The following is a 21,610-nucleotide window of genomic DNA, read 5'->3' on the forward strand; positions in this document are numbered from 1 at the left end:
AAAAACAAAATATAACTTGGTATTATGGCTTTGGTTGCTAGATAAAAGTAAAAACACAATTCCCTTTTATAGGTAATTTTATTTTGCCCTTTTATAGGTAATTTTATTTTGCCCTTTTATAGGTAATTTTATTTTGCACTTTTATTGGTGGTCAGTTTGCCACTTGTATTTTTGCCATAAAGCAGCTCTGTATTTAGCTAGTTCTAGTTTTGTTAGCACACCAATAAATACATTAATATGTGCTGACTTTTATGTGAAAATCTAGTTTAAAAGATCATAATTTAAAGTTCTGTTAAATGTGCTTTATAAAGTGGATTGGAGGTCAAAAGGTCTCTTCTAATATTATTTCAACTTTTTTGATTTCCTTAGGGCTAACAGAAAACCATTTCATTTCAGAGTAGTTTGATCCATATCTTTTTGTTTTTTCATATCTTTATGTAGTTTAAACCCTTTTAGCAGAATCCAGTGAGCATCTTTGAAGCTTTAGGCACTCGTGTCCCGAACTAATTGCCATCCAATAGCCACAACTTTTACACTGAAAACAGCCTCAAAAGATATCCCCTCTCTTTTTTTAGTCTTATTTTTTAAGGAGTGCTTTGTATATGAAAAGAACCAGTTTATTGCATATACAATTATTAACTTGTAGAAATGTTTTAAAATCTTGCTTTTATGATGGTTTTTAGATATATACTGTATACACAATATAAATACATGGGAACAGCTGTGTATGGTTTTCCAGCATGCATACCACACACAGCAAAATTACTACATCTTAATGCATATGTCTAGCAAACATTTCTATCTAGTTTTAGATAAAGTGGGGAAGGTTTGTTGGGTTTTTCTGCTGTCTGGGACTTCAATACAGAAATTTCCTGGCCTGATGACAACTGGCGTACAGTTAGTTTAAAAAAGATAGCAATTACAGAAACCTTCAAGCATCAGATTCTGCTTCTCCAACAGCACTTTCCTATGGAGGCCTTCTCTGGACCCACTCACTCAGACCCAGTGGTCGTAAAGGAGGTGGAATTGGTTTACTTCTATCCCCATTGAGCACCTTTCAAGTCCTCCCTAACTCTCCCTCTCTATCCTTCTCTTCTTTCGAGATTCTCTGCATTCGGCTGTTTTCTTCCATTTCTCTGAGGTTTGCAGTGATCTGGACCGATGCCACTCTTTCTTGATGACTTCCTTGCTTGGCTACCCTACTTTCTCTTTTCTGAAATACCCACTATCATTCTTGGAGATTTTAACATCCCCATTAATGTGAACAACCCAGCCACATCCCAACTCTTCAACCTTAACACAATGGACACAGTCCTCCACTCATTCTGATGGGAATACATTAGACCTTGTTTTCTTCCATCTTGTTTTCTGCTTACAACCTCACAAACACCCCCTTTCCTCTCTCAGATCACAATCTCATCACCTTTACAGTGTCCTCGTCTTCAAACACTTATCCCTCCAAGCAGCAAACAATTACCCACAGAAACCTTCACAACTTAAACCCTTCTGTTTTCCACTCCGCAACCTCTATGACAGAATCTCTCCCCTGTCCTGCTCTTTACCTGGCCACTGCTCTCTACAACAGTTCGCTTTCATCCACACTAAACTCACTTGCTCCTCCAGCTACATGAAATATCAGGCCCCGGCCATTACAACCGTGGCAGACTGATGACACCAGAAATCTTAAGCGACATAGTACTGCACTGGGGTGATTGTGGCGTAAAACCAAATCTCTGCAAGCATTCACACTATATAAATCTGCTTTCTTAACATAGAATTCCTCCCTCCGTGCTGCTAAACAAGTCTACTTTGTCACTCTTATTAATACTCTATCATCCAGTCCTCGTCATCTCTTCTTTACTTTTAACTCTCTACTTTCTCCACCTCCACCCAGTAACTCACTGCTTACAAGATTGCAAATAATTTCAAAAACAAGATTGATACAATTTATAGGGTCATCTCTGCTACACAGACATCTATCCCACTTAGCATACCTGATACTAAACCTCCCTCAACACTTTCCTCTTTTGACCTTGCTGCTACTGAAGAGATCACTAAAGTTTTCTCAGAAGCCCATCTCACCATGTGCCCCCTGGACCCTGTCCTCTCTCAACTACTACAGTCACCCTCTTCTTCTGTCCTATGCTCCCTCACTCACATCTTCAATCTCTCCCTCTCTAATGGTGCCTTTCCCACCCCTCTAAAGCATGCACAGATCACTCCCATACTTAAAAAACCCTCGGTGGACCCCACCAACCTGAACAACTTAAGACCCATCTCCCTGCTCCCATTTACCTCTAAACTCTTAGAACGCTTAGTCTACAATCGCCTGAGTTCCCACCTCACTGACAACAACCTTCTTGACCCTTTACAGTCTGGCTTTCACTCACTCCACTCCACTGAAACTGCCCTACTAAAACTCACTAATGATTTACTAACTGCTAAAATCAATGGCCACTACTCCATACTCTTACTACTTGACCTCTCAGCGGCTTTTGATACTGTTGACCTTCCCCTCCTCCTCAAAAAACTCCACTCTCTTGGCCTCCGAGTCTCTGCTCTCTCCTGGTTCTCCTCCTACCTATCACCGAGCTCCTTCAGCGTTCCCTATAACTCTGTCTCCTCCTCTCCACTTCCTCTTTCTGTAGGGGTCCCTCAAGTTTCTGTCCTTGGACCCCTTCTCTTCTCCATCTACATCTCCTCCCTTGGTCACTTGATAAACTCCCATGGCTTTAAGTACCATCTCTATGCTGATGACAAACACATCTATCTTTCTACTCCTCACCTCACCCCTTCAGTCTCTTCTCACATTACTAACCTACTAAGTGACATATCAGCATGGATGTCACTCCACTTCCTCAAACTAAATCTTTCCAAAACAGAGCTCATACTATTCCCTCCAACCCATGCCCCCTCCCCTGACTTCTCCATCAAGATCAATAATACAACCATCAGGCCCCTCATGCCAGGGTACTAGGTGTAATCCATCTGTCCTTTCAGCCCCAAATCCAATCACTATCCAAATCTTGTAGACTTCGCCTCTGCAACATCTCCAAGATACGACCGTTCTTAACCTCAGAAACCACTAAGCAACTTATTCACTCCCTTGTTATCTCTCGCCTTGACTATTGTAACTCTGTCCTCATTGGCCTACCTAATCACAGGCTAACCCCTCTTCAGTCTGTCATGAATGCTGCTGCCAGACTCATCCACCTTACTAACCGTTCCATATCTGCCATCCCTCTCTGCCAGTCTCTCCACTGGCTTCCCATTGCCCAACAAATAAAATTCAAAACATTAACAATAACATATAAAGCCATTTATAACACTGCCCCAAATTACATCACCAATCTTGTCTCCAAATATCACCCAAACCGTACTCTCCGCTCCTCGCATGACCTCTTGCTCTCTAGCTCCCTTGTCTCCTCCTCCAATGCTCATCTCCAGGACTTCTCCAGAGCCTCCCCATCCTCTGGAATGCTCTACCCCAATCTATCCAACTATCACCTACTCTGCCCACTTTAGGCGATCTCTGAAAACCTCTCTCTTCAGGGAAGCCTATCCGCCTTCAGCTAATAACAGAATCCTCTATTCCTCCTATCAGTTCATCCCCCACAGTTATTACCTTTTGTACCACCAGCCCCTCCTTCTTAGATTGTAAGCTCCAAGGAGCAGGACCCTCCTAACTGTCTTGTATTGAACTGTATCGTTGCTGTATTGGCTCCCTGAGCAAACTGTTGGCTGTATATAAATCCTTTATAATAATAATAATAATAATAATAAAACAGGGACAGTTTTTTTAAGTAGAGTAGGGGAAGGCTAGAACCTCTGTCAGCTTCCTGTTGTTGTATTTTTTCTTGTTAGATTTTCCATCACATCACTTTCTGTTTTTTGCAAGCGTTGTCAGTGGAACAGGAAGTGAGGGGAAGTCTCTCCAATGGCGTTCCCTCCTGATAGGGGTTCTAATCCTTCCCTGAAAAAAGTTTTGGTTGGACATAAACATTAAAGCGGAGTTCCACCCTAAAGGGGAAGTTCCGCTTTAATGTTTTGTCCCCTGCTTCCCATTAAGGATTGGCACCTTTAGGAAGTGGGTAGCCGAATTTGACAGGCACCCGCTCCCACTTCTGCTGCAATCGCCTAGCACGATCGGAAGCGGAGATTGTCCTCCCTCCCCGTAGTGTTCTGGGACACGTCCCAGAAGACTACGGGGCCATTCACAAAGCGCAGCACTTCTCACGCCTATGCAGTGGGCACCCGGCTGTGAAGCTGCAAGCTGTCACAGCTGCGTGCCCATGCTAAAGATGCCGGTGCCATGGCCAGTGAAACCAGCGGTGGTGAGGACACCGCTGGACCGAGGAACAGGTAAGTGGCTGTATTTTAAAAGTCAGCAGCTACAGTTTTTGTAGCTGCTGACTTTTTTTTTTTTCAGCTGGAACGCCACTTTAAGCTAGCTATAATTATTCTGAAATCTCCAGACAGCAATTGTTCAGCAAAATGACTGCCTACTACACTGTCTTTGGTGCCCGTTAAGCTAGCCATACATGGATCGAAAATCAGCCTGTTCAGCAGGGACAGGTCAAAATTAGATCCATGTATAGGTAGGCCTGTTGAACACTAGTTGATCCATTGTTTGGCTTGGGTACAACAAGCTTGGTAATTTTTTCTTTTACATATGATTATTGCTGGCAGCTATAGCCGCTAGCAGCAAACATTGTGTTCTCCCATGACCCCCCCCCCCCCCAACCCGCTATTGCACTGTGGGAAGCACTCCTGTATCAACACTAACTGTGTTGATGGGAAAATCCAGCAACTTTCTTTCCTTCAATGCGTGGATGGAAAATCGAGTCATCCATGCGCTGCTTAAGTGCAATCTTTCGTGATTTTTTTTACCAATGACTTCTCAAGCCCTGAAGAAGAAGGCTTTTTCCCCCTGAAACATATTGGCTGTATGTGATGCTCCTAACCATTAAATGTTTCAAAAAGTCCTTCAAGTGAGATTAATTTTTGTACCATGGGTGCCTCTGTACACATCCAAGAATTTACTGTATTGCACTAACATACAGCCAACTACAAGGGTGACCAGCCATAAACATACAGTATGTATGAAAGTGATGTGAATGAACCACATGCAAAGTACTGTGTAAAGTGTTCGTACAATAAAAATTAATAATAATAATTATATGGTCTGGAAAAAAAAGCGATGACAGTAGGTTCAAGTCACAAAGCTATAGCAATCATTATTTGCAGTAATTAACGCCCACGAAATCTGAAAATAACAATGATGCCTTAAAGTAGCAGTTGCTAAAGCAGATAACACATTCATATATAGCTTAGTGAATAACCTAATCACATTAGGACCATTTACAATGAAATGTTGTAATAACACAAATGAATACATTAGGAAAATAATCAGAAGCTTTCCTTTAGGAAAAGATGCTGCATACATACTGTTTTTTCTTACATTATGTCCACTTTACTACTAATATAGAGAAATGCATAGCTGATCGGTATGAGGCTTTTTTCAGACACAAACTTGTTTGAGTTCCCAAGCCAAAATTATTTCTGTTACTAATTTAACCACTTGCTATCCACCCTTTATAAATAAACAGATCAATGGCACACTCCTAAGGTTTGGGTGGTTCAAAACGTCCTTTTTTAAAAAGTGCTCTTGTGTATCTCTTAGGGCGTGCACAGGCACTGTACTATAAGTGCACTGTCCATTGGACAGTGTGGTTCACAAACAGAAGGTGCAGAGCCAAGCAAATTGAAAAAAAACAAAAAAAAACGATAATTGGTCCAAACTTGTACAGTGTTATTCAGTTTAAGGTCATTAGAAAAAGGACAAGGGGTAATTCTTTGCATCTGGAGGAAAAGAGATTTAACATCCATTTATGGAAAGGCTTCTTTACAGTAAAAGCGGTGAACACATAGAATAGACTTCCCCAGATCAGTACATTTTTTTAAACAAGGGCTAGATGCATTTTCAAATGCACAGAATATGACTGGATATTAGCAATTATAAGTAATAACACCAAGGATTGCTGCACCAGGGAATATCCAACTGCCTACTAGGGAGTCAGGATTTTTTGTCCCTGCTAGAGCAAATTCGACTGTTTCATAGAGTCTTTTGTCTGCCTCTGTATCAGCTGTGGGTAAAGGATTCTGTATATGTAGGTTTTCCATCAGTTTATTTTATATATTCTATGTAACTAAATATGTGGGCAGCACAGTGGGTTATTGGGTTAGCACTTCCATCTAGCAGTACTAGGGTCATTGGTTTGAATCCCGACCACCACACTACCTGCATGGAGATTGCATGTTCTTCATGTGCTTGCGTGCGTTACCTCTGGGTTGTCTAATAAAAAAAAATGGTGCTAGCTAGCAGTGAGTAAATCTTACCACTCCACTGAATGCTAGTCCTGTATGTACAGTTGGCCAGGGCTCAGGGCAGATAATTTGAATGTCTAGTGGTGGAAAGTAATTACTGCTGGTGGAAGACTGCATGGAAAGATTGTGTGAGAGGCTGTCCGGTGCATTTTTTGATGTGAGGGGGATACCACCACTACTGCCAAGGATTGAAGGTTCCTGGATTAGTGTGTAAGACCTCTTTTGGATGCGGATCTGTTTAGGGCTGAGCTCATTGAAGTGTGTTGGCCCCTTTGGGGTCACAGCGTGGAGGTGAGCAGGCAGTTTAGCCAGTGGTGGATTTCTGTTCCAGTCGAATATCATTTTATTGGTTCATTCCTTGTTTTTCATATTTGTTCACATTATTTTATATTGTATACAGTTGCAAGAAAAAGTATGTGAACCCCTTGGGATTATGTGGAGTTTTGCATGAATTGGGCATAAAATGTGCTCTGAACGTCATCTAAGTCACAACCATAAAAGAACACAGTCTGCTGAACATAATACTACACAAACATTAGATGTTGCCATGGTTTAATTGCACATAACATGTAAACATTCACATAGTGTTGTGTGTTCTTCCCAAACAACTCAATCTTGGTTTCATCTGTCCACAGTATATTTTGCCATTAGTGCTGTGGAACATCCAGGTGCTCTTTTGCAAACTTCAAACGTGCTGCAATATTCTTTTTGGACAGCAATGGCTTCCTCCGTGGTGACCTCCCATGTACTCCATTCTTGTTTAATGTTTTCATTATTGTAGATGTGTCAACAAAAATGTTAGCATGTGCCAGAGATTTCTGTAGGTCTTTAGCTGACACTCTGGGATTCTTCTTTACCTCATGCAGCATTCTGTGCTGTGCTCTTGCAGTCATTTTTACAGGACGACCACGCCTAGGGAGAGTAGCAACAGTGCTAAACTTTCTCCATTTGTAGACAGTCTGTCTTACCGTGGACACATGAACATCAAGGCTTTTGGAGATACTTTTGTAACCCTTTCCAGCTTCATGCAAGTCAACAATTCTTGATTGTAGGTCTTCTGAGAGCTCTATTCTGCGAGGCATGGTTCACATCAGACAGTGCTTCTTGAAACCAGTAAACCCAAAAGAGGTGTGTGTTTTTTAAGGGAAGGACAGCTGTCAGCAACACATCCAATATCATCACAATGATTGGAGTCAAGGTTGGCTCACTCCTGGCTCCAATTAGCTCTGGGAGAAGTCATTAAGCTAGGGCCTCACATACTTTTTCCTCCCTGCACTGTAAATGTTTACATGTTATGTGCAATTAAACCATGGCAACATCTAATGTTTGTGTAGTATTATGTTCAGCAGACTGTGTTTTTCTATTGTTGTGACTTAGATGACGTTCAGAGCACATTTTATGCCCAATTGATGCAAAACTCCACGTAATCCCAAGGGGTTCACATACTTTTTCTTGCAACTGTATATATTTTTCTTCTATTTTATTCACCTTTGGCACATGTCTTGAGTGTAGGATGTGCTTTTGTGAATCTGTTTAGGGCTGAGCACCTTGAAGTGTGTTTGCCCCTTTGGGGTCACAGCGTGGAGGTGAGCAGGCAGTTTAGCCAGTGGTGGATTTCTGCTCCAGTCAAATATCATTTTATTGGTTCATTCCTTGTTTTTCATATTTGTTCACATTATTTTATATTGTATATATATTTTTCTTCTATTTTATTCACCTTTGGCACGTCTTGAGTATAGGATGTGCTTTTCTCTTATGTTTCTGTGGGTTATTTCATTTTTTTCTTAGTTCATTTTATCTGACTTAGCGCAGCACCATTTCGTTTATTGCATCCTCACTATCTGGTTATATAGTCAGGTGTTAGCTGCTTCGTACAGACTGGTAAATTAACATTAGAGTGGTAGCGTGGGAGGTTTTTCTCTATTTTACATCTGTGGGTCCTCCAGTTTCCTCCCACACTCCAAAGACATGCTATTAGGTTAATTGGCTCCTATCTAAATTGGCCCTAGTGTGCGTATGTATGAATGTGAGTTAGGGACCTTAGATTGTAAACTCCTTGAGAGCAGAGACTGATGTGAATGCAGAGCAGACACATTCCACTGACTTCTATGGGCTGTTGGATGGAAACAGACCGCCTGTCTGTTTCCACCCAACTGTCATCTGATCCCCATCTGTCTGCTTTATATGTGTAAAGCATGATTTAAATTGATAATGCTTTAGAAGTACCTGTCATAAATAAATAAATGTGCAAAGTTGAACAAACAATAAATTTGTAATTAAAAAATAAAACCTAGAAAAGGTGGACTTACATCTTTATACCTTAACAAACATATTTCTGTGCATTGTGCTGTAGTACCATTTGTTTTGAATATAGCCCTATAATCAGTGCCCCCATATGCACAGGTATGAACACTTTGGGTGGAATTTGTTAAGCAAAATCTGCAACAACTGTGCATGGCAACTAATCAAATTCCAGCTTCAACTAATTCAGTTAAGCTTTGCAAATGAAAGATTAAACCTGACTAGTTGCCATGCATAGCTGCTTCAGATTGTGGCTGCTCTAGTTTTGATAATTTCCCCTCACTGTATGCTGTGGTGTGCTGTGTTGGAAAAAGAGGTGCAAGTGCGTTGTAACTTGCACCATGTGCATTCAAAATGAATGGGTTGCTTTAATGGGTTGCAATGCATGTTAGTGTCCATTAATGCATAGCAACTCAGTGAACCTAACAAAATGCTGGTAGAATGGATCTTTTGGTTCACTTGAAAAATGTTTTCTGGCTGAAGGTCAATTTAAATAAAGTGCACTGTAGCCAGTCATAGATTTTTTTTTTATTATTTGCAAGTAACAATAGTGATGTACAATAGTGAAAATTAGATATCTGTCTTATGCATGCATATTCTGGCATTTATGATAACAAACTCCTTTCAAAATCATTAACAATACATTACATTACAATTTAAATTGCATGCATATATATATATTTTTATATCGTCATGCAAATAATACTATTATAAAAGTAAATTTAAGAAATTAAAAAACTAATATCACTAAAACGATAGTGCTATTGACAACTACTATCCCATGTGTGTGATTAATGCTGCCGCTTTAAATCATATATAATATTCTCATTACCTAAATCATAAATACACCCAATGTAATATAATATTGTATAATATAATATACCGTATAGTTATATTGGGTGTATTAATGCTTCCGGTAATGTGAAATTTTTTTTTATATATATATATAAAATTAAAAAAGGTGATTCACTTTCAATGAAAAATACTTGTCTTTTAATATTTATTTTTTTTGGCCATATTACTTTTATGCAGGTGCTTCGTTCTTGGGAGGAATATGAAATGGCGGTATCTGTAATAGAAACTGGAAAAAAGTTGCTTGATGTCACAGAAAGTACAGCAAACTGTGTCCAAGCATATCACTCGAAATTAAGTGATGACATTGAAAAAGCAAAGGATGGAGGAGAAAAAGAAAAGGTATGGATTTAAAATACTCACACAATGAAACATAATTTAATATGTCCAGCACAGGAAATTATCTTGGTGCTGTACTATGATTTTGTCAAAACTATGCACAATACTCTAGTTAAAAAAAATATAGAGACATTATTGCCTCTCATAGTCTACAATTACAAAAATACATTTTGTGAAATTACATGTGTTTTTAGCAAAATTAGGTTTTCCAGTAAAAACTATTTAATCCTAGATTGTAAGCTCCAAGGATCAGGGCCCTCCTATCCCTCTTGTATTGAATTGTATTGTTGCTGTATTATCTTCCTTTATATTGTAAAGCGCTGAGCAAACTGTTGGCGCTATATAAATCCTGTATAATAATAATCGCCATTTACTAGAAATAATTGGATACCAAGATACTCTCGAACACACCAGCCCTTCTGTCATCTGCCAGACCTACCCTGTTGCCAAAAATGGAACAATGGCAATAACCAGTGCAATGATGGCAGTCCATAGCCTGGACCTTTTCTTTGTTTTTGATGTAGGTTCAATGTTTTGGCCAGTTTTCACAATGTTTATTAATGGCTTAATGCAGGTATGCTTAGCATATAGCCAATTGTAACTACAGATTGATGATGTCATGGCTGGAACAAGCATTAAAGCATATGTAAACCCTCACCTTGTAAAACAACCAATTCCGTTTTGAAAAAGAAATGAAAGGCAAAACATTTGTGTATAGTTCTAAAAAGACATTATACATATCTTATTTTTCCCTTTTTATTAAGTGATCGCACACCTTCTGTTCTTGGCTGCATAAGGAGCTTAGAGAGCTGGGGGACAAGAAACATCAGCACACTGAATGGTTGTGCGGGGGGGGGGGGGTATGGGGGGGGTTATGGGGGGGGGGGTTGTCAGCACCAGTCTGATCATTGGAGCATTGAAGCTGGAGTTCTCAGCACAGCTAGAAAATTGACCATGCTGTGCTCACATACCTAGTGTGGTCACTTAACAGGAAAGCTGAGGGACTGTCAGGAACACCAGGGATTTCACACAAAGGAAGCAATGCAAAGAAAACAGGCAGGATACTTTTTCATATAAGTACCGTATTTTCCGGCGTATAAGACGACCCCCTACTTTTCCTGTTAAAATATAGGGTTTGAGCTATACTCGCCGTACAAGACTACCCCTCTTCCAACGCACACCAAATAAAAAAACATCAAATTTGATTTTAATATGGTATGCTATTTCAGTATGGTATTCCAATGATGGGGTGCTATTCCTCCCACTGACACCAATGATGAGGCACTACTCCTCCCACTGACACCAATGATGGGGCACTATTTCATCCACTGACACCAATGATGGGGCACTATTCCTCCTACTGATACCAATGATGGGACACTATTCCTCCCACTGACACCAATGATGGTGCCCCATCATTAGTGTCAGTGTGTGAGGAATAGTGCCCCATCATTAGTCAGTGGGAGGAATAGTGCCCCATCATTGGTGTCAGTGGGAGGAATAGTGCCTCATCATTGGTGTCAGTGGGAGGAATAGTGTCCCATCATTAGTGTCAGTGGGAGGAATAGTGCCTCATCATTGGTGTCAGTGGGAGGAATAGTGTCCCATCATTGGTGTCAGTGGGAGGAATAGTACCTCATCATTGGTGTCAGTGGGAGGAATAGTGTCCCATCATTAGTGTCAGTGGGAGGAATAGTGCCTCATCATTGGTGTCAGTGGGAGGAATAGTGTCCCATCATTGGTGTCAGTGGGAGGAATAGTGTCCCATCATTGGTGTCAGTGGGAGGAATAGTGCTCCATCATTGGTGTCAGTGGGAGGAATAGCGGCCCATCATTGGTGTCAGTGGGAGGAATAGCAGCCCATCATTGGTGTCAGTGGGAGGAATAGCGCCCCATCATTGGTGTCAGTGGGAGGAATAGCGCCCCATCATTGGTATCAGTGGCAGGAATTGCGCCCCATCATTGGTGTCAGTGGGAGGAATAGCGCCCCATCATTGGTGTCAGTGGCAGGAATTGCGCCCCATCATTGGTGTCAGTGGGAGGAATTGCGCCCCATCGTTGGTATCAGTGGGGAGAATAGTGCCCCATCGTTGGTGTCAGTGGGGAGGAATAGTGCCCCATCGTTGGTGTCAGTGGGGAGGAGAAGTAGTGCCCCATCGTTGGTGTCAGTGGGGAGGAGAAGTAGTGCCCCATCACTGGTATCAGTGGGGGGAATAGTGCCCCATCACTGGTATCAGTGGGGGGAATAGTGTTCCATCGTTGGTATCAGTGGGAGGAATAGTGCCCCATCGTAGGTGTCAGTGGGAGGAATAGTGCCCCATCGTTGGTATCAGTGGGGAGAATAGTTCCCCATCGTTGGTGTCAGTGGGAGGAATAGCGCCCCATCATTGGTGTCAGTGGGGGAGGAATAGCGCCCCATCATTGGTGTCAGTGGGGGAGGAATAGCGCCCCATCATTGGTGTCAGTGGGGGAGGAATAGTGCCCCATCATTGGTATCAGTGGGGAGAATCGTGCCTCATCATTGGTGTCAGTGGGGAGGAGGAATAGTGCCCCATCATTGGTATCAGTGGGGAGGAGGAATAGTGCCCCATCATTGGTATCAGTGGGGGAGGAATAGTGCCTCATCGTTGGTGTCAGTGGGGAGGAGGAATAGTGCCCCATCATTGGTATCAGTGGGGGAGGAACAGTGCCTCATCGTTGGTGTCAGTGGGGGAGGAACAGTGCCTCATCGTTGGTGTCAGTGGGGGAGGAACAGTGCCTCATCGTTGGTGTCAGTGTGGAGGAGGAATAGTGCCCCATCGTTAGTGTCAGTGGGGGAGAGGAGCAGCTGCTCCTTCTTCCAGTTCGGCTGCTCGATTTTCGCGGGGCCGCTCGTCTCCGCCTCCTCGCCGGTGATTGGTCGCCTGTGTGCCTTTCCAGTGCTGGCGCCCAATTACCGGTGAGGAGGCGGAGCCGAGCGGCCGCGTGACCATCGAGAGGCCGAACTGAAAGAAGGAGCAGCCGCGCTTCCTGGACCGGATCGTCGTGGGACCGGAGCCAGGTAAGGTACAGCAGCCCCTCTGCCCACCCCTGTACTTAGTGTCCGTTGGAGGAGGGGGGGGGGCGGCGCCGCGCCACCCCTCGAAAAAGTGCCGCCCTGACACCGGCTCGCATCGGCGTATAAGACGACCCCCGACTTTTCAGCAGATTTTCAGGGGTTGAAAAGTCGTCTTATACGCCGGAAAATACGGTACATGGTACAGCAGGTACATATCAAGAATATGAAATGTTGGTTTACACATTCTGTATTCTTCTGCTGTATTGGCAAGTCGGGTTGGTAGTAACACTGCATCTAAAAAAAAGTTTTGTTGGTGCAGATTTATTATTTAAGTGTGGTTAATATACAGCTGCTTGGGCCACAGGTGTCTGCCAATGCTATGGATGAAAATATATCAAAAGCATCAAAAATAAAGTAGCAAAAGAATAAATAAATAGGATGATCAAATGTAACAAATTATTTTATTTAGAGTCTATAACCAACTGTATCAACCTTAAAGGATAAGTTCACCTTTTGTAACATATAACATGTTACATGTTACACCCATATGCAGGGTGTAGCATGTAAAATGTTACAATTCTTCCACCCCCCCCAAGTACCTGTTTTGACAGCGAGCAGTGGATCTTCTCCCCCCTCTGACTGCCACAATCTAAAGAAAACATGGCCATGCGGGGCTCCACCTGTCCGGCCGCCACATCCATTCACGGTGTTTTGTGAATCGAAAAACAACATGTCCCGACAGCCTTTACAGCTGTCAGCTTATAGTTCTAAATGAACTACCATGTCTCTGTTGAGCACTGTGATAGTTCATTCTCTCTTCCTGTCTGTGTATATCTGCCTGCCCCTATGAAGTACAAGCAGACAGATACACTGACAAGTTTGCGGGAGCTCTGCATGGTACACGTGATCTGCTGATCGTGGGTGCAATGCTTTACAGGTTCCAAGTAAAAAAAAAAAATAAATGCACATTTTTACCTGCACAAAGATGTGCATTTATTATATTTTTACAAAGGTGAACTTATGCTTAAATAAAAACATTTTCTTCCTACTGCTCCCTTTGGCGCTCTGTTATCTGTTGTAATTTAAGTCTTCTGGTGTATGTCAGGCCTTAGTAAACTGCCCCTGCATAGCTGCTAATTTAAACTAAAATAAAGATTTTAACTAGAAGGATTTAATGTTTTACTTCAAATGGGTATACCACGAATAATCATTAGTGTCACAGTCTGAGCCGAAACTTTCTTGCAATGTGTCATTATTGTTCCATGTACCTTTTAACGGGAAACACCAGCTCTAAAGTTTTCCATCTGTTTCCCTGTGTATGTAATGTCAGAGCAGAGGGCTGTTACAATGATCAGGATTCTATAGTGAATGCTGGGAATGCTTGAAACCTCTCAGAAGCATTATGGATATGATCTGCACCCTGAAATGGGCTGCTCACACTCTAATGGTTGTACATACATATTTATATCTATCAACATTATACAGATGTTAAAAAGATTAACACTCTACAGTTATGACAATTAGTTGAAATTCATTTACTAATATGCTATGTCTTTTTAAAGTGTGCTGGCACCTACATTCTACTTCCCTAACAAATTGGAAAAAATACTCTCAGAGAATATTACAACACAAGCTTGGGAAAAGCTTACAAATCCACCCGGTGTACCTCCCATTGGGAGTTATATCTGAAAATCCTCCACCAATGGTATCTCACCGCGGTTAAACTCTCGATCTATTATCCAAACCACTCTTCCTCTTGCTAGAGACAATGTGGTGAAATAGGCTCCACTCTACACATCCTGTGGCACTGTAAATCACTTAGATCATATTGGAATAGCGTTTTCAAACTGATCTCTGAAATATCTGGAACCATGATTACCCCAAACCCCTCCTTAGCGCTCCTGCATATAGGAAATTAAAAATTTCCAATTGACCCCCGAAATATTATCACTCACATACTTTTCACAGCGAAAATTAACATCACTAGACTATGGAACACCACCAATACTCCTTCTCTTACATCCCTGATTCGAGATCTCAATTTCCAATGTGACATGGAAATGAGGTCATTTTCAAATAACTTCTCCCAACATAAGTTCACCCCTCAATGGGCTCGTTGGTTACAACACTTAAAATGCACCATACAACTTTGATTAAAAATCCACATACACACATATGACCCATTAACCAAACCCACCCCAAGCTGGTACCTCCGCCCCTACCAAGTTATTCCCCCTCCCCACCCCCTATTTTTCCTCTGTTTAATACTTTCTCAACTGCCTCATTCACTAGTTCAACACATTTGTTAGGATACCTCTGATGTTACTGTTATCTATACTTCTACAAACCCCCCCATTACTTGGAGGGGTTCAGTATGCTTGTTTAATTTTTACTATGACATCTTTCTCATTCTGTCCTCTTGTTGAACCATTTAACATCTTCTGTTATGTTTGTTAAAACGTCAATAAAAATATTGAACATAAAGTGTGCTGGCATGTGGCAGTGATAGGGCTGGTATATTTTTACTGAATGTTTCTACCAATTAACCTCTTCATGTCCGGACACTTTTACCCCCTTCCTGTCCAGGCCAATTTTCAGCTTTCAGTGCTATCACACTTTGAATGGCAATTGCGTGGTCATGCAACACTGTACCCATATGAATTGTTTAGCAATTTTTTGAGACCGATAAAACTTTATTTTGGTGGTATTTATTCACCACTGGTATTTTTTTTTTGTTTGCTATATAAATGAAAAAGTCCAAAAAATGTTTTAAAAAGTGTTTTTCTTATAAAATTTTGCAAATAAATAATCTTTCTTCATAAATCTTGGGCAAAATGTATCCAGTTATCTTTTTAGTAAAAAAAATAACCCAAATTAGTTTATAACCAAAAATTATAATTTTTCAAAAAAAAGTTTTTTACATTTTTATTTTTTTTTTTATCTTATGTTTTTTTTTAACATACTGTCACGGTGTAAGGTCAGGTTCAGAGACCAGTTGCTATAGCAGTAAAAGGCTTACCTGGAACCAGCAGGATAGATACACCAGCGGATCCCCCTGGGAATGACGCAGGCTCACCTGAGGTGCGGGGTCTAAGTATTAACCGGTATTCACCAGAGCTCCTAATGGTGGAGATGGATTGGGCTGCGTGTTAATACCAGGTCGCAGATCTCAGGATCACCCCACCAGGGAATGAGCAGACTGGGAACCAATAGCGGATCAACAGGTTAGGGATCAGACGAAAGCAGAGTCGGTCCCAAGCCAAGGGTCGGTCACAAATGGTAGCAGATCAATCGTGGTCAGGAACAAGCCAAAGGTCAGTAGCGGAGGTGTAGACAGCAGCAGGAACAGTAGCAGGATATTGGCTGGAAAGGCACAATAATCTGGCAAGGAGGAAGTCCAAGGACATGGCTTATATAGGAAGTTCATGGGAGGAGCAAGGAGTTCAAGGGTAAAGAGCAAACAAGGCACAAGGCAGGATTATCCAATAGATGAGGCAAAGTGTTGTCCAGCATCCTAGGTAGCTCAGTGAGTAGAGTTACTGCCTGACACAGTAGAAGTCCCAGGTTCAAGTCCAGGCCCTGACAGTACTCCCCTCCTCCCAGGTCGTCCTCTGGACGTCTTAGGACTAGGCTTGTGTGGAAACCTCTGGTGGAATTCTCTTGTTAGTCTAGGAGCATGAACATTCTCCTCAGGCTCCCAAGAATTTTCTTCTGGTCCATATCCTTCCCATTGAACCAGATACTGTAACTTATTCCTAAAGATCCTGGAATCAAGGATTTTCTCCACCACAAATTCTTCTTCACCCTGTACCTCAACAGGTGGAAAAGGTGGAAAAATTCTTCCAGGGAAAGGATTTTCCTGAAACGGTTTGAGTAGTGATACATGAAAAACAGGGTGAATCCTCATACTATCCGGAAGCTGTAAGCGAAAGGTGACTGGGTTGATTTGGGCAGAAATCTGAAAAGGACCCACAAACTTTTGACCCAACTTAGCAGATGGCACCTGGACCTTCAAATTCTTTGTTGATAACCAAACTTTTTCACCCACATGAAAAGTAGGAAGTGTTCTCCGGTGTCTGTCTGCAGACTTTTTGTAATACTCCTGAGCTTCCCTCAAAGTCTCAATCAATTTCTCTTGAATCTCCTGCAAAGGTAGTTAGTCTATTGGTAACAGCAGGGATTGGAGTTGTGATAGGGAGATCAGGAATAAAAACTGGATGGTAACCGGCGTTTAAGTAAAAAGGACTTTGAGAGGTGGAACTATGTTTAGAATTGTTGTATGCAAACTCTGCAGTGGGAAGACAGTCCACCCAGTCATCCTGAAGATAAGTGACAAAGCATCGAAGATACTGTTCCATTGTTTGATTAGTTCTCTCAGTCTGACCATTAGACTGGGGATGAAAAGCAGAGGACAGATTAATTGTAACACCTAAGGCTGAGCAAAAACTTCTCCAGAATTTCGAAGTAAACTGCACACCTCTGTCAGACACCACATCATCAGGGATTCCATGCAGTTTAAAGATTTCTCGAACCATCAGTTCAGCAGTCTGTTCAGCAGTGGGCACCCCCTTAACTGGAACAAAATGGGCCATTTTAGTGAGACGGTCAACCACTACCAAAATGGTGGTCATTCCTTTTGAGGGAGGTAAATCCACCACAAAATCCATAGAAATAGACCCCCATGGTCTTGATGGAACAGGGAGTGGCTGAAGCAACCCCAAAGGGGAGGCTCGGGGAATCTTATTGCGTGCACAGATCAAGCATGAGGTCACATAGCGTTTGACATCTTTCTTGTACCCCGGCCACCAAAAGGAACGTGATAATAGTTCTTCGGTCTTAGCGACTCCAAAATGCCCAGCAAGTTTGGAATCATGAACCAACTTGAGAGCTTCCACCCGAACAGATTCAGGTACATAAAGATGATGTCCTTGAATCCAAAAGCCATTCTTATAAGTCAGGTTAATGTCCGTAGGTGGATGATTGAGAAGTGGGTCATTCTCATACCCCTCTTTAAGAAGATTCAAGAATGCCTTAGGACTTGTGGCCCCTAGAAAGTTCTTTTGAGGCAGGATTGTGCATTCAGAAGTGTTCTCCTGGAGAGGCCCAGACGACATTCGTGATAAGGCATCAGCCTTTCCGTTTCTTGACCCAGGTCGATATGAGATAATAAAATTGAACCTGGAAAAGAACAGTGACCAACGTGCTTGTCTAGAAGACAATCTCTTGGCAGAACGGATGAATTCTAGATTTTTATGATCCGTGAAGACAGTCACAGGATGCTTAGCCCCTTCCAACAGATGCCTCCATTTGGAAAAGGCTTCCCTAATTGCCAGCAACTCCTTATTCCCAATGTCATAATTCCTTTCAGCAGATGACATCAAACGAGAAAAATAAGCACAGGGATGAAGCTGCATTTTTTCTCCTCGTCGCTGAGAAATGATAGCTCCCACGGCGGAGTCTGAGGCATCCACTTCCACAATAAATGGTAGCTCAGGATCAGGATGTACCAATATTGGTGCAGATGTGAAGAGAGTCTTTAGCTTACTAAAAGCAGTTTGTGCCTCAGTTGACCATGCAAAGGGCACTCCTTTCTTTGTCAGCTGTGTAATTGGTGCTATTACCTTAGAGAAGTTTCTTATGAATTTCCTATAAAAGTTTGCAAATCCAATAAATCGTTGTATTTCCTTAACGTTTCCAGGGGCAGTCCAATCCACCACTGCCTTGATCTTTTCAGGATCCATGCTCACTCCTTCTGAAGAAACGATATATCCCAAGAACTGGATCTGGGCTCGTGCAAACTCACACTTCTCCAGTTTGATGTAAAGTCGGTTCATCCTTAACCTTTTGAATACAGTGCAGACATGCTTGCGATGCTCCACCAGGTTGTCCGAAAAGATGAGGATATCGTCCAGATAAGCAATAACAAACTGGTCCAACAAATCTCGAAACACATCATTTATGAAGTGCTGAAAAGTCGCGGGAGCATTACATAGGCCAAAAGGCATAACTAGGGACTCAAAGTGTCCATATCTGGTTCTAGAGGCAGTCTTCCATTCGTCGCCTTGACGCATGCGTACCAGGTTATATGCCCCCCGTAAGTCAAGTTTTGTGAAGACTTTGGCAGAGCGGAGTCTTTCCAACATCTCTGCGATTAAAGGGAGTGGGTAACGGTTTTTACCAGTGATTTTATTCAAGCCCCTAAAATCAATGCATGGACGCAAGGTGGAGTCCTTTTTCTCAACAAAGAACAGGGCTGCTCCTGCAGGAGATGTTGAGGGTCTGATAAAGCCCTTCTCCAAATTCTCATCAAGCCACTCCCTTAGCACCTTTAACTCAGGTTCTGATAAATTGAAAATGCGGCTGAATGGTATATCTGCTCCTGGAAGCAGTTCAATGGGACAATCATATGGACGATGAGGAGGTAGTTGATCCGCATTTTTCAGACGTCTCGAAACTCATGGTATTGTGGAGGCAGATTGTCATATGACTGTGTAGTTACCATATCAGCCTGTGATTTCCTGATTGGTAGAAAACTTGTAGCACATGGTTTCCTACAATGTTCCTCACAATGCGGGGATGTAAAATTTATGGTCCGTGCTCCCCAGTTGATGAAGGGATTATGGGTAGTAAACCAAGGGATGCCCAGGATGACAGGAAATTTAGGTGATGTAATCAGCTGAAAGCTGATGGTCTCAAAATGGTCAGCCTGAAATTGGAGTACTAGAGGAACTGTTTCATGAGTAACTGGTCCTGATGATAAAGGTGAACCATCAACTGTCTCCATATCAATAGGGGCAGATTTGTTTCTCCTGAGAATAATATTATTGTGGGCAAACTCTATGTCCATAAAGTTTCCCCCAGCCCCAGAGTCCAGCATAGCAGAACAAGGAATTTCATGGCCCTCAGTAAAAAGTTTGATAGGGACAACAAAATGAGACTGTTTAGGACCAACTTTATTTTCTTCATCGATCAATGGGGAGATAGACTGGGTAATTGAATTTATGCGTTCAGGCAGGATAACATCAGTCGCAGCAATTGTTCCTTTGACTTTATTAGGACAATTGACTGCGTAATGCCCAGAGTCCCCACAGTATAAACATAAATTCTCCAAACGTCTTCTCTCCTTCTCTTGAGTAGAAATTGATCTTTTAACAGTATCTACTTGCATAGGTTCAGGTGTGTTATAATCTGAAGAAATGTTTAAATCCTTCTGACTGAACTGATTAGCAGAAAAACGCATGCCACCATTACTTCCCAATCTCTCCTTTCTTCTTTCTGTCAGTCTCTGGTCAGTCCGAATGCATAATTGGATGAACTCCTCAAGATCGTTAGGAGTCTCTACTCTGGCGAGCTCATCCTTCACCTGTTCAGAGAGCCCCTGCCGGAACTGACTCTTTTGCTGAAATTCAGTTGTATACTCCGCAACAGGGTGTCTACCCTGCCTCAAACTATGCAGCTTTGCTTCAGCGGTAGCGCAGCGGTTGGGATCATCAAAGACCTGGTTCATTGCAGTCACAAAAGTCGCAAAACTGTTTAACATTGCATTGTTTTGCTCTATATAGGGAGAGGCCCAAGCTAGGGCTTCCTCAGTCAGGAGGTTTATAACAAACAATACCTTCTGCCTCTCAGTATTAAATGCAGCAGGTTGCATCTGGAAATAAATGCGGCATTGGTTAAGGAAACCCCTGTAGTGGCGGCGGTCTCCATTGAACTTGAGTGGCAGAGGCATGCGTGTATTAGCAACATCGCGGGAGCACATGTCCAGCAATCGTGTCTGCAGAGCATGGATCTCTTCCTGTTGCCCCTCTACTACACTTTGCAGTTCAGCAAATTTCTTTTGGTAGGTAACACCAAACTCTTGTAGCTCTGAAATTTGCTGCCTGACAGGAGCCATGGCATTTGCTATAGCGGCCTCCATGTGTGGGCCAGATTATTCTGTCACGGTGTAAGGTCAGGTTCAGAGACCAGTTGCTATAGCAGTAAAAGGCTTACCTGGAACCAGCAGGATAGATACACCAGCGGATCCCCCTGGGAATGACGCAGGCTCACCTGAGGTGCGGGGTCTAAGTATTAACCGGTATTCACCAGAGCTCCTAATGGTGGAGATGGATTGGGCTGCGTGTTAATACCAGGTCGCAGATCTCAGGATCACCCCACCAGGGAATGAGCAGACTGGGAACCAATAGCGGATCAACAGGTTAGGGATCAGACGAAAGCAGAGTCGGTCCCAAGCCAAGGGTCGGTCACAAATGGTAGCAGATCAATCGTGGTCAGGAACAAGACAAAGGTCAGTAGCGGAGGTGTAGACAGCAGCAGGAACAGTAGCAGGATATTGGCTGGAAAGGCACAATAATCTGGCAAGGAGGAAGTCCAAGGACATGGCTTATATAGGAAGTTCATGGGAGGAGCAAGGAGTTCAAGGGTAAAGAGCAAACAAGGCACAAGGCAGGATTATCCAATAGATGAGGCAAAGTGTTGTCCAGCATCCTAGGTAGCTCAGTGAGTAGAGTTACTGCCTGACACAGTAGAAGTCCCAGGTTCAAGTCCAGGCCCTGACACATACTGTCACCCTAGTGACACTGCACTACTTCTGGAGGGGTGAAGATTTTTTTTTTTACACTGATTGCTTTTACACCCATAAAGGCTGTAAAAGCAATAATTTCTCCTTCTCTCTGACTGCATTCTTGCAGCCAT

General features: G+C 42.5%; 1 protein-coding gene across 1 annotated transcript in view; it reads left to right on the plus strand.

Annotated features, from left to right (window-relative positions):
* CFAP54 (cilia and flagella associated protein 54) overlaps window positions 1-21,610 on the plus strand; it is a 527,562-nt gene that overhangs the window by 211,689 nt on the left and 294,263 nt on the right. Inside the window, exon 28 of the mRNA XM_089651915.1 lies at window positions 9,721-9,882. Within this exon, the coding sequence (XP_089508041.1) occupies window positions 9,721-9,882 (162 nt within the window). The remainder of the gene's footprint in view (window positions 1-9,720; window positions 9,883-21,610) is intronic.

Source organism: Staurois parvus, unplaced genomic scaffold (genome assembly GCF_062004578.1).
Source record: "Staurois parvus isolate SC_StPar_1 unplaced genomic scaffold, SC_StPar_1.0 ptg000025l, whole genome shotgun sequence".
NCBI classification, from domain to species: Eukaryota; Metazoa; Chordata; class Amphibia; order Anura; family Ranidae; genus Staurois; species Staurois parvus.